This window comes from Lissotriton vulgaris, chromosome 10, assembly GCF_964263255.1.
Source record: "Lissotriton vulgaris chromosome 10, aLisVul1.2, whole genome shotgun sequence".
Taxonomy (NCBI): Eukaryota; Metazoa; Chordata; class Amphibia; order Caudata; family Salamandridae; genus Lissotriton; species Lissotriton vulgaris.
Genome location: NC_141698.1, coordinates 724,431,244 through 724,445,137, shown reverse-complemented (window position 1 = coordinate 724,445,137; position 13,894 = coordinate 724,431,244). Strand labels below are relative to the sequence as shown.

General features: G+C 43.6%; 1 protein-coding gene across 28 annotated transcripts in view; it reads left to right on the top strand.

Moving 5' to 3' along the window:
- The window catches only part of SVIL (supervillin), an 807,080-nt gene that overhangs the window by 428,106 nt on the left and 365,080 nt on the right, over nt 1-13,894 (top strand). For all 28 annotated transcript variants that reach the window (XM_086941586.1, XM_086941584.1, XM_086941578.1 and 25 more), the window contains one exon: nt 9,216-9,277. In XM_086941586.1, the coding sequence (XP_086797712.1) occupies nt 9,216-9,277 (62 nt within the window). The remainder of the gene's footprint in view (nt 1-9,215; nt 9,278-13,894) is intronic.

Below are 13,894 nucleotides of genomic sequence, written 5' to 3'. Positions count from 1 at the left end.
TATTTCTCACGAGACCACATCCACTGCAGACCCCGGGATGTCTGAGGGAGTTGTTCTGCCGATAACTCCTTTGGCTCTTCCTTTTATACAGGTTTGACACAATGCATTTGTTTCATCAACATGGTTACACAAGCTTGGAGTCCCCGCACCGGCAGGTTGTCACACAAGCCCAACAGTACTTCTCCTCCCACCCAGGTCAAACAGACAATCTTATCTTGCACCTGGACCTTGCTTCAGGGTCTAAAACATGTCAGACCGGCCAGATCTAAGAGTCCGTTCTGTTGATAAACCGGTCCCATTGTTGGTGAAAACAAGTCTTGCTGTTGGCAGTGCAATAAACAATGTTTGTGTGACCAGGTGCAGGGAGGGATAGAATGGCCAAGGGCTTTCCTGTAAACCGAGATGAGAGGAAGAACGAGTTTTATGGCAGCAAGTGGTGCTGAGGTTTGTTGTGGCAATAGAGTTCATAGCCCCTAGCACACATACCAAGTCAGTCAGAGGGTCAGAGAGATGCTAGTAAGGGCAGGGTAAAACAAAGGTGACCAAAAGAATACAAAATGGCTGCGGTCGGTCAGAATGACTGCAGCTTATGTGCACGTAGGTACTTCCACCAGACAAGATGGCACAGGTAATGTTCATGATTGTCGTTTTGCTTTTAACACGCGGCCGCACAGCGGTCTCCATAAAGTAGAGGAGGGGGCGGGACCAGAGCTCGGGAGGCGGGAGCGGGGCTGTGTCCGGGGGAAGGGGCCGCAGGGGCAGGAAAAAGATCAGCACAGCAGAGGTAACAAGAGAACAAAATATAGTGAACCCACAATTAAGTAAGTTAAACAAAATTAGGTATTTTAACAAATGGGTATCGGCGAGAACGCCCCCAGAATGGAACATCCAGCAAGTGTGGAGACACCTGTAATGCTGGGTTGTGCTGCCGTTGCGAACACTGCTCCAGGAGGGGCTCTGAACCGGGGCGGTCCTGCAGAGCAGCTGGGGAGAGTGCTGGCTGGCACCAGAGGTCAAGGCTTCACACGCGCTCCCCGCAGCGGTCGCCATAAAGTAGGGGAGGGGGGTGGGACCAGAGCTCTGGAGACAGTAGCAGGGGCTGTGTAGGGGGGGATAGGCAGCAGAAGCTGGAAATAGATCAGCACTGCAGAGGAAACAACAAGAGAGCAAAATACAGTGAACCCACAGAATTAAGTAAGTTAAACAAAATTAGGTATTTTAACAGAGGTATCGGCGAGAGCGGCCACAGAACAGCCGGCAAGTGAGGAGACACCTGTAATGCCAGGTCGAGCTGCTGGCGTGAAAACTGCTCCAGGAAGGGCTCTGAACCGGGGCAGTCCGGCGGTGAGGCAGAGCTGCTGGGGAGACTGCTGGCCTGGACCAGAGGTAAAGGCTTTACACCTGGGCTGTGATAGCAAGAACTGCTTTGGGTTATAAAATGCAAATGGTGCCCCTGGTTGGGTTTAAGTGTAGTTCATTATTAGGATGCATTCCAACACCCACAGCAAACCTGCTGCCATCTTGTGAATTATTTTGGTAATGTGCCCAAAATTATATTCAGATTTTACTCCACTCTTCTTAATCCTTAAGTAATCCTCTGGTGTGCATAGATACTACTCTGGTCTACACACTCTAGAGAGACAAGACCCCCCCACTGGCTCTTTTCTTTCCCTTTCATGAAACTCTGCTTGCCAGCCAGTCCTATGGTCTTGGACCCCCTTGCTGTCTCTTAAATGTCTTGCCTTACAGTAGAGCTATGTGGTTTCACACAAACATTGAGTTTGAGGCATATGAGCTGCAGATTTATTTATTTATGTGTTTATATAGCGCTGGAATCGACTCCCGAAGGAGTATCCCTGGGCTGGAACTGACAGTTATGGAGGGTTGATGGTCTTAGGATACTCGCGGAGTTTGAAACAAAAAGGTTTTTAACAATTTTCTGAATATGTGTTCTTCACATAACCTGAGGGTAATGGGAAGTTCGTTCCAGAGGCGAGGGCCAAGGTAAGCAAGAGCCTTTCCTCCCATTCTTGCCCTCCTAAAGGAGGGGACTTGGAGAAGAGATTTATTACTGGAGTGGAGAGCACGGTCATTGAATATAGGGGTTAAACTTCTTCGCCAGATAAGGGGGGCCCATATTATGCAGAGCTTTATGAATGACACAGCATGTTTTAAATTTAATCCGTTGGTGAATAGGCAGCCAATGGAGCTTTTCCAGAAGAGGGCGTGATGATGATCTGGGAGGTACATTCTGGACTAGCCTTGCTGCTGTATTTGGACTACTTGAAGTCTGCTAAGTAAGGTGTCATTAGCTGTAATCAGTAGCCCGTTACAGTAGTCCAGGCGACTAAGCACTAAAGCCTGGACTAATGTTTTTCGAGTTGAGTCGGGAAGTAGCGGGAACACTCTTCGGAGTAATCCAATCACATGAAAACAAGAGCCAGCTGTCTGGATTACTTGCTCTTTTGAAGTTAGGTCTTGATCTAATCGAATACCCAAGTTCTTCACCACCTGCTTTGGAACATGGTTGGGCCCAGATCTGATGGCCACCAATCCGGCGTCCATAGCAGTGGGGACTCACCAAAAAGCATCACCTCTGTTTTTCCCACATTACACTGCAAGAAGTTGGTAACCATCCACTGTGATGCGGCCCGCATTCCATCAGAGAAGGCCTGTTGAACCGCCATGGTTAACGTGCTGAATGGAAAGAGGAGCTTCGTGTCGTCAGCATATGACACAGGAATAAACCCGTATGACCTCATGAGACTGGCAAGGGGGGCAACATAAATGTTAAAAAGAGTAGGGCTCAGGCAAGAGTCCTGAGGAACCCCCTTGGTCCGCTCCAGAGGTGCAGAATGAAACGAGCCAATATTAACACTCTGCGTGCGGCCAGATAAAAAGCTTATCATCCATGACAGGGCCGAGCCCCCAAGCCCCACCTCTTCCAAACGTCTGAGCATAATATCATGGGAGATCGTGTTGAATGCCGCGGACAGGTCCAACAGCACCAGAATCATAGAATGCCCTTTATCCAGATAGTACACTTTTGCATAGATCGCCATCTGGTGTTGGCTTGAATGCTTGCACCTTGTTGTTGTCTTGAATTTTATCACTGGCACTTAGTTACACAAGGCTTCTGGGCAAGATGTAAGAGCAGCCATTCCCTGCTGCTGTAAAAGTCACCATTTCCATTGTATTCCACACCTGTGTGACAGCACAGCTTTAATATTTTGACACTTGGACTTTCTCCTATGATATACCAAGGTTCTTTTGGGCTATTACATGTTCTGTAAAATTCTTCCAACTCCCTCTCCTATCACTTATAGTTGGTTAAGTCATCCATTGAATGTAACGTATTGCTTTGCTCCACTCTTGGACTTAGTCCCTTACTCTGCCCATCTGGCATGACATTTCCTTTTCTGTTTGTTTTTTTAATTTTCAGCATAGGATACATCGGGCAGATTTACAAGCCCCTTGCATCATTTTTGCACCGCCGTTGCATCACTTTTTGTAACTCCAGCAGCGTAAAAATGCGTCCTGTTGTAAATGGGCCACATCTAGGGAAATGCGTCACTTTGTAAAGCCCTGCATCACATTATACCTGTGTGAGGTATAATGTATGCAGGGTGGGGGAATCCCAATTAAAAAAAAACTCGTAGAAGTGATGCAGTGAAATCTGCAAGATTTCCCTGTGTCACTTGTAGGACGCCACTGCATCAAAACCTTACGCCTGCTTGGAGCAGGCGTAACTAGTGACTCAGCACAAGGAGGATAGGCCTCCCCATACATTGGCAGTTGTCGTGCTTGCGACACGACTCCAGCAATGCGTGACTTTTGGGTTAACAGATGTGTCAGAATTTCTGACGCATCTCTAAATCCTTGCGCCATGGTGTGCTGTACTGTAAAGATGTTCATACATGGTGGTGCAAGGGTTTCTCAGGGTGGCGCATGGAAAGTGACACTTCTCTACGGATGCTTCACTTTCTTGTAAATCTGCCCGATCCTCTCTTTACTTACCCTGGATGGACCATCAGGTGGTAATCTTTCATCCTACTATTCCTTCTGTGGCTATAAACGAATTCACCTTTTTAGACCCGCACCTTCTCCCTCCTTCATACTTGCAGCATTGAGGGAACAGCTAGGGCTTTCAAGTGGCTTTCTAGCACAGCACTAATGTACCTGTCTGTTTTTCTTGTTTTTGTTTGGTGGCTGCTGTGCAAGTTACCAGTTTCTGCCTGTAATCTAATGAAGCACTTTGGTGTGTGAACATTCCACTTCTCCTTCAGGCTAGGTGATTTTCACTGGTACAAATCCGTATCTTCGATGGAGAAAATGGAGAGATGTCTTTGATGCATTGCAGGCCAGTAGTATAAGTTATTTCCAATTGACAGCCTATCCTCAAAAGATGAAATGCTAAAACTGATACAGGTGACAAAGCTTCCTTTAAAGATGAAAAGATGAAAGTCTAGGGCAGTGGATTCCCCTTCAAAGTGAGATTGTAAAGGTTTTTTCTCTACTAGATCAGTTGTATCACCGTTCCTCTTGGAACAAACACCCCTCAAAGAAAAGCAATTACATAGAAATGTTCATGGCAAGAACACATAAGGGCCATCTCAGGAAACTAGAAATCCGCCAGTCGGCCATCACCTGCCTGTAAACCAGAAGGCTAGTATCTGAGCATGCACAGTGCCTACAGGGCACAATTTCACAATACACTTGGGTGCATACTGGCCTGCCTAGGGGAACGTTTGTCTCTGGCACAGTCTATGGCAATGGGGTCAATCCTGAGAACAAAGGTGGCCCCTGAGCTCTAAAGGCTTTAAGCTCACCCTGAGGGAGTTTGATACCGGTATTGACAAATTACAATTCCGCCTAGTGGGGGCAAGCAAAGGAGCCTACCGAGAGACTGCCTCAGGACAATTGAATGATTGATTATAAGGTATTTCCAAAAGAATGGCAACACTTTTGTGAAATTGAGTTATCCTTGGAACTATCCTAAGTCCTGATATCTTTGGGGTATTGATACCATCAGAAGAGAAGCAATTGAGAGAGACTGTTTTAGGACTATTCAATGATTAGCCATAAAGGATTTACAAAAAAGCAAAAGAATGGTAAATTATTCTTAGAACTGTCCTAACTAATAATATGTGGTTATTAACAGGGATCGGGTAAACAAATTGACCTTTGTGAGTAGGCACAGAGATTACATGTGGAGAGTTTGAGATTATGTAGAACGGTCCTGATTAGCCGTGACTGGTTTGAATAGAGCAGACTGAAACAAAAGAAACACAATTCAAAAGTGGAAAGGAAAAGTACCCAATACGGTTTTACAATACTGCAGGACATGTATAATTGAACCAACTGTACAATATGCCGACAGATGGTCCAGGCCAAAGTATCAAACTACTTAGGAAAAAAGTGCCATTCTCCAAGAGACCAATTTACTAAAGAGGCGCCAGAAGACTAAAGAAAATGGAGCTAGATGGAAATCAGCAGCAGACCTGGACAAAGCCCTTGGGAACTAAACCGATAAGTGAAATTATGAGCTATAATAAGACATCTGAGGTGAAAAACTGAAGACCCTGTCCTTTGTCCAAATTCAATACTGATCAAAACAGCCAACATAACTTCAAAAAATTATTTTTCTATCCCACTAGGGTGAAAATTATAACAGATCTTAGTGAAGACGGAGGTCCATGAAAATTCAAAGCAAAACTATGCTCTGGCCACAGATATGGGTATTACATTTGCAATTTATGCCTATAACTTAGGAGACAAACTTTTTTTTTGATATGAGACAATATTCACAAAAAGACCAAAACATCCAGTTATATATCGAACTCCCTCAGTGCGATACTGGAGGACCAGCCGTCACTTGAAATGTTGCATCTTCTAATAGGGACACCACTGGAAATGTTCAACTTCATAAATTATGATCAGAACAAAGCTTTTTGTTCTTGATATCAGCCCTTCCTTTTCTGACAAAAAGCCAACAAATGGCAAACCGAGCAGATCGTAGTACCACATTAGTCTCTTTACAATGCAGGTCATAGTACCAGGTTAGTCCCTCTACAATGCCACATGGACTTTGAGAAAGGTTATTGCTCTTAAATAGGCAACCACAAGAAGCTGCACAGTTTTTTGGAGGGGTCGCAGTAGGGGCAGAGGGGAGCAAAGGACCCTCTCCCCACTTGTGTAGAGTTGCCCGCATTCATTATGATACAGACCTCAGTACTGGAAAGAGTAATAGCAGTGAGTCTTGGGAGGCTTGGCTCAAAATGAAAAGTGAAAACATGACACCTGAAACAAAGTGGCAAGGTAAAGACACTACTTAAAATGCTTGTTCGTATTTTTTAATAAAAAGATATTGAAGAACTTCAAAAGGAGAAGGTAATGGCCCAATCTATAGTAGTCATAAACAGAATAACTATAGTCCCATGTGGTGCTTGTGATCCTCTTCACAGAACCTGCTTGCTGTTCCCATGATCCATAGGTCACGCTCTGAAGAGTGTCCCTTCCACTTTGGACATAGGCTCCCCACTCCAGTAGGAACTACATTTTCTGCCATTTATTAAAACAAAAACTAAAAACTCACCTATTTAACCCACTGAGTTGGTATGTTTAATACACGTTCTTAGTGTGCTCTTTTTTACTAGATACCCACATAGCCTCAGGACACATTTTGGGGTATTAGGATTGTGTAGAACCACAAACTTGGTGCTCTTGATTATTTCTTTGTTTCTGTTGGACGTCAGGTCATTGCTTCCACTGATTATCACATTGTCTACCTCTTTGCCTACTCGGATCAAATTAGCGCATTCTGTTGCAAAGGTAAAGATCACTACTCGGAGCTAGATTTAAGTGATAACTTAATATCTGGTTTTAAACTGATCTATTTTAAGAATGGGTGGACACAGTATACCTATGGTTATTGAATCTGTCTGAGTTTTTAAATCTTCTTTATACAGCAAATTAACTGGTCTCTAAGAGACGACCCACTTGTAATGCATGGTGGTGGCTGTGTTGGTCCCTAAGCTAGATGTAGATTTAAATAGAGTATTTTTTTTTCAACAGCTACTTAATCTTGTGTAGATTTGTAACGCCACACTTCAGTGGATTGACTTAGTGATTGCATAGGCAAATGCTTCACTTGTTGGCTCTCCTTTCTTGGATAGCTATGGTCTCCTGTGTCCATTCCTCCAGTATGTGTTTATTAGGAACCATTGTTGGTAGTATCAACAGAAATATGCTAGTCTAAATCTGTCACTAACTCGTTTGAGTGCATTTTGCAAGTAGCCTGATTAATTCATGAAAGCAACTTGTTGAAAGTCGTTAAACTTCTACCTTAACAAAGGGTTTAAACAATTGACCTGTTAGGGTTAGGGTTGCAGTATATTCTAAGTTCAACAAAATTCCTTATTTTTGAGTATCTGTGTATGGGGTAAAATGAGACTTCGTAGAATTGCATCAAGGTGCAGGGCTTTGAGCTTCCGAGGTTCTTATAAACTCAATACGGAGACTGAAATGTTAACTCCTAAACCGCTTGGTGAACTTGCCTACAACATTGTTTCATATCTTTTTTGGTTTGTTAGGCACTACATGATTGATTCAACAGTGTTTTTAAGGTGTAGCAGGAAAGGCATGGGAAATTGATTTGTTGAAGTGGATATGTTTATACCTATATTGAATGTGTACTATTTTGGTAGCCTGGTGAATGATTGAGACCACCATAAGATGCATTTCTTTTTACAGTCTAGGATTATTCAGCAGTTTGGGTCTATTTCTTTTTGATCCTCATTTTAAATTATTACTGGTAAATTTTATTTGGGTGACACTCCCTCTACAATGAGCTTTTCTTATGCTACAGGAGACTTCTAAATGGGTAAAGACATGCAGCTTCAGGGCTGTGTTGAGCACCTGGCGTGTTCTTGTGATAAACACTGTGTTCCTATGCTATTTTGAATCATTAGCACATTTTTTGTGGCTTATAAATGCTGTGCCCTCTGACCCGACTAATACAGGTACAGATTAATCCTATAGTTGCTTGGTATGCAGCCCCTGCATTTTTTTAAACCGGGCGTCCGTTAAGACCATCAATAGTGCATCTGTGACATTTCAAGATTGTCGGGAAGCACTGAGGCCTTGCAGACCCGAAGTATTGCCAATGTTTGGCAGCTTATTGAATCCATTTTCATCCTCCATTTCCAAACTAGTATTTTGCTGGTGGAGTAGTTTAATGTACAGCATCAGTATTCCCCTGGGCAGGAGACCAATCTTTCCTTTGAAGCCCGATGGTTAATTAGGATCTACTTCAAGAGCTCCATTCACTTTGCCTCTTTTGAGCATTGGCTTTTTATTTAGTATGTCATCCTTGCACCTCAATGTTTAATGAAAACTTTGCACTCAGTTGTTCCAATGGGAAGCCACACAAACGAGACGTGATTAGACTTCTCGCTCGTGCTACTCCTGCCCTACAGTATTTTTTATGCCTAGGGTGGTTGAGAGTAATTCAAAGTTCGAGGCATATGGGCTGCAGATGGTACATTATGAATAGATCGCCATCTGGTGTTGGGCTCGGATGATTGCACTTTGTTTTTCTCTTGGAGAGTCTTTTGTAACTTGGTGACTCCTGTTCCAACAATATCTTATTTAGATACACTTACATGGGCATTTCTATCTGTATTCTATCATACTACTCCATCTAACCCTACTATGGCAAAACAACCTAAGGATGGAGCCGATGCCCATGCGCACTACCAACCAAAGGAGGAGTCACCAAGCTACAAAAGACTCTCCAAGAGAAAAACAAAGTGCAATCATCCGAGCCCAACCCCAGATGGCGATCTATTCATAATGTACCACTCTGCAGCCCTCTATGCCAAGAATAGATGCATACTGGTAAGTAGCATATTCCTTCATCTACAACTAATTGGTCAAACTTAAAGCCCATTCTCTGTTCGGAGAATTGGTTAATCTTTTTATTCTAATGCTCTTGCATGTACCTACCGCTGGCTGATCGCGTCCTACTGACCCGTAAACTTAGATCCCCCACCAGAAATCAAAACTCCTCTAAACTGCAATTAACTGCTATTTGGATTTATCAATTTTTATTCAGAATCTGTGCATAAGCAATTTCCCTTCCATAAGTATTAATTGTATGCAATTTGTAAACTTAATTTCATATGCGTCCTTTGATTTTGATTTTTTGTTTGCAGATGAAGGGAAGGTGGATGACCGGGCCAAACTGAGTGTTGCGGCTAAAAGGCTGCTTTTCAGGGTAATTATTTTTTCCCTTGTTTGTAAAAGCTAATTGTGAGATGTTGAACAGTTTAAAAGTAACAGAACATTTCTGGAACACCTAGTTCCACAATATAGTTCCAGAGTGATCTAACAACATTCTGCACTACAGTTGGGTCTTCAGATATTAGGAGACTTACTTTTTAAAACGTGCTTGAATATTTCTGTCCTTGATATTTTTACTAATTTGTTCAGGATAAATTGATTCTGAATAATTGTGTTATCCAAGTTAAAATTAAAAAAAATAGTAATGTCCATCTATGACTGTGATAGGTTGGAATACATTCAGTGTCATTGTACTATTGCAAGTAAGTTGCTGCAATAGCGATGAATTAAAGGACCCGCATACCCACATTTTCTATTATAGTTGTGTACATATTCTTTAGACACCAGCGGTAATTTTGCTACTAACTATGCTCCCTTGAAAAAATAATGTATGTTAAACGGGCTTTAAGTGGAGAGCACTGTTTGCATAAAATGTAGACTGCAAAATAGTTTTTCTCTTGATGGGTATGCATCTTTATTCATTTCAATCTTGCGAGGCGTAGTTCCAATGCAGCTATTTGTTTCATTTACCAGAATAGCACTGTGTAGTGTTAATCAAATCAAAATCATGAAGCGATTCTGTGTAAACCACATACAATTTTGTATGCGGTGTTACCTGTTCTGTGAAGATTACAATCTTCACCCTTTGGCTAGGTTACAGAACTTGTAAGTATTACTTGTGGGTGCAAATTCGTGCAAAAAACCGTTTCAGACGATTTGTTACTGACACTTTCTGTGAGGATATCCACCCTCTAAAATTGACATTTGTTTGGGAGATTTTAACTATGAAAGGTACATTTGCAAGAATGTTTTCTCACAACATAAATTTCGTAGACTAGTCAAGGTTTTCTTAGCTTGTAAAGTTTTAAGAGTTTTTCAGAAGTTTACCGTCAAAAGGCTCCCAAATATGAAGTGATAAGGAGATCAACGTGGTTTCCTAATAAACTCAATGTTCTAGTTCTGTTTCTCAATCCGATAAAATGTTTCCATTTTTTTCAACCGTTAAGATTTAAATTCAAGTCCGTAGTAGCTCAAAATAAATTGCCACCTAACCACTTCATTGAGATGGCGGGAAAGCCAAATGTGCGGTTAAAGCACATTTAGGTCTTTTGCTTTTGAGAATTGAGTTTAGAGGCAAACCAAGGGCAGGTATGAAAGTTGCTTTACTTGTGAATGAAGCTGAAAATGTACTGTAAAGTGAGGCTTTACAGTGTGGTCATTTTAGATTCCCTTGAAGTATGCTTACTATTGTTTTGCATCACCTCTGTTTATTTTCTAGGCTTTGTAACATATAAGTAAGCTAAGCAATATTTTTTTTAAGAGCCTATACCAAGTGGACTTTTATTTCTGCCTTCGATTGCTCTTACACACGGTATCTGTCCTTAAAGTGTTTTCCACAGGTAGAGGATGCCTAGAAATTGGCAGCTTTTGTTCAGCATTTCCTTTTCGTGGGCAGTTGTGTTGGCTCCCCATAATAGACTATTACGTCTTCAAGCCCACCTGCATTCCCACAGGGGAAATTAAAGTGCCATCCCATGACTTTATTTATTTAATGCATTTTTATAAAGCACAGACTTTACCCGAAATGTGTCAGAGCTCTGTACAATAGAACCAGTTACGTTACATGAGATGTTAAAAAAATGGAACATACAAAAATAGCAGGCCACAGAATCAAAACACCGCAGGCAAAAGGAAGACCATATCAGACACAGCAAGCAAAGAATGTACAGACAAAAATATAAATAAATATAACCAATTTACAATGACTAAAGAACTTCCTGGCGGGGTCTGAGAAGGAAGGAATTAGTTCTGAAAGTGTCTTTGGAACAGGAAAGATTTGAGGTCAGCTTTGAAGATCTGGATGGAGGTAATGGCACGGAGCAAAGGAGGAAGCGAGTTCCCGATTCTCACCGCATTACCTGAGAACGATTGAGCCATCAATTTTTCCCTTTTGAAGGAGGGAGGCTCAAGCAGGAACTTTTTGGCATTCCGAGAAGGTCTTGAGCCTCCAGACAATTTCAGTTTGTTCGGTAGATAGCGAGGGGAGGAAAGTGCAAAGCTTTGTGGGTGATGCACGCCATTTTGTAAATAGCTCTAGCCTCGATGGGAAGCCATCGGAGAGAAGACAGGATAGGAGTGATATGGTCACTGCGTTTGGACCCTGAAAGAAGCGAGCTGTTGAATTGAGGACGGATTTGAAGGGGGAGAGGTGAGATTTGGGAAGGCCAGTCAGAAGAGAATTACAATAATCCAGTCTAGAGAGAACTAGCGATTGGACCAAGGTTTTTAGGTCTTTCTCTGGGAAGAACCGACTAATCCCCATAGAAGGCACAGCTGATAACGTGCGCTCTTGGCAATGGAGTTAATGTGTGGGATTAGGTTGAGTCTTTTGTCAAGTATGACACCTAGAGATTTAGCGCAGTCGACAATGATGGGTTTACTGTTGAGTAAATTCAACTGATCCATCCAGGATTGAACAGGAGGCGGGGAGAGAGCTAGATAGGAGGAGGAATTCAGTTTTGGAGGGATTGAGAATGGGTTGGTGAACTAACATCCAGTTGTGAATAGAGTTGAGTAGTGAGAGATCTTGAGGAAGACACCTTGAGGTCGCTTTGGGTGTCATCCGCATAGAGATGGTAGAGGATTCCAGATTTCCCTAGGAGGTTCCCTAATGGTTCCAGATGGAGATTAAACCGAGTGGGAGCAAGGATAGAACCTTGAGAGACTCCTTGACCAACCACCTGTGGAGACAAGAGATTGTTCGCAATCTTGATCATTTGGGATCTGTCCGAGGGGAATGAGGCAAACCATTTGAGTACTGTGCCTTCCACGCCCATTCTCTGTTGAAGAATGTTTTTAAAAAAAATACATTTTTATTTGCATTTAAAATCAACACAAACATAGGTGGCAAGTCACAGTTAATACTCCACACTCCCAGGCATCCCCCCACCCACCATCGATAGTGCGAACATCATATACAGTGTATCCGAAATAGCCATCTGCCGCCCATAGTACGCAGCTGCACCAGACTCCTACACCTCCTCCGAGGTCCCCAAAGCATCCGGTCCCCTGGCCCACCGCCTAGGAATGAGAAGTGGGGTCTCGATCAGCGGGATTTTTGATATGTCAGCCGGGTCCCAGACCCCATCAAACCCTGAATACTTCCTCCATTTGCTCCAAACTTTTTGAAACTTACATATCCATCCCCCTCCTCCAGTCTCCCACCTGGGGGGGGGGGGGTGGGGGGGGGGCGATTGCGCTCCCCACGCTTGCACCCGGTCCCGTTTTGCCACCACCAGTGCCCGCAGCACAAAGATCAGGTGTGGCCGGCTCAAATCCACTTCGGTGGATATTCCTAGTAACACAAATTTGGGGTCCACGTCAAGTGTCACCTCTAGCACTCTGCTCAGTTCCTCCAATATCTGCTTCCAAAGAGTGTGTATGACGGGGCAGTCCCAGATGATATGATAAAAGGTTCCCTGCAGGTGTCCACACCTCAAACAGCAAGGGTCACTAGCTCTACCCATTCGATGTAGCCGAACTCTGTGGTAGTAGACCCTATGCCGTACCTTATATTGGATGAGGCATCCATCTCGCCCAAGTCCTGTTCCTAGACTGCTCGCAGCCTCCCCAGCCGATCTGGCGTGTTATTATTCAGGGTCTTATATGTCAGGGACACTAGCTTATTGGGTACTTGTTCTTGCAGCAAGCTTCCCTCTAATGGGGCATATTCTGGAAATGGGGAGGCGAGCATCGCCTCTGCCTTCCAGGCATGCCGCAACTGCGCATATTTGAGAAATTGCGTAGGGCTCAGTCCGTATTCAGTCTTTAGGGTCCCATATGTGTTAAGCTATCCCTTTGCCACTAGGTCTCCCAGTGACGAGATCCCAATGTTATCCCACCCTCGAAAACCAGTGATTGTTTCCCAAACCAGAGTAAAGCGCGCAGTTCTGCATTTATCGTTCTGAATGTTTGTCTAGGGAGAGGGAAGTATTCATTCTGTAGGGCGTACAAGAAGCGAGGCAGCGTGATCATCTTAAACATTGTCGCCCAGCCTAGTATCGTGAGTGGGAGGGTCTTTCACCTAGCCGCATCATCTGCGAAATCCCCAATCACTCTCTCGATATTTTTCTGATAAGAAGCAGGTTTGTCGGTAGTCTGGTTGATTCCCAGATATGTAAACCCTGCGTGGGTGACCTTAAGGGTTCCCAGCAACGGGGGCCAGTCCTCTTCTGAGCGTGGACTATACAAAAGTGATTTATGCCAGTTAATCATGTACCCCGAGAGTGAACCATGTCTATCTAGGAGTTTAAAGAGTGCAGGGACTGTGACAGCTGGGTGGGTCACATACAGGAGGATATCATCCGCATATAGCGAAATCTTCTCCTCCTGCAGATCAGCCTGTGTTATGTGGAAGCCCCATATTTCCTCTGTTTGGCGGACCTTGCAGGCCAAGACTTCTACTTTGAGAGCAAATAGCAGTGGGGACAGGGGGCACCCCTGCCGGGTCTCCCTCCTGATGGGAAAATCTGCGAACAGTATCCCGTTCACT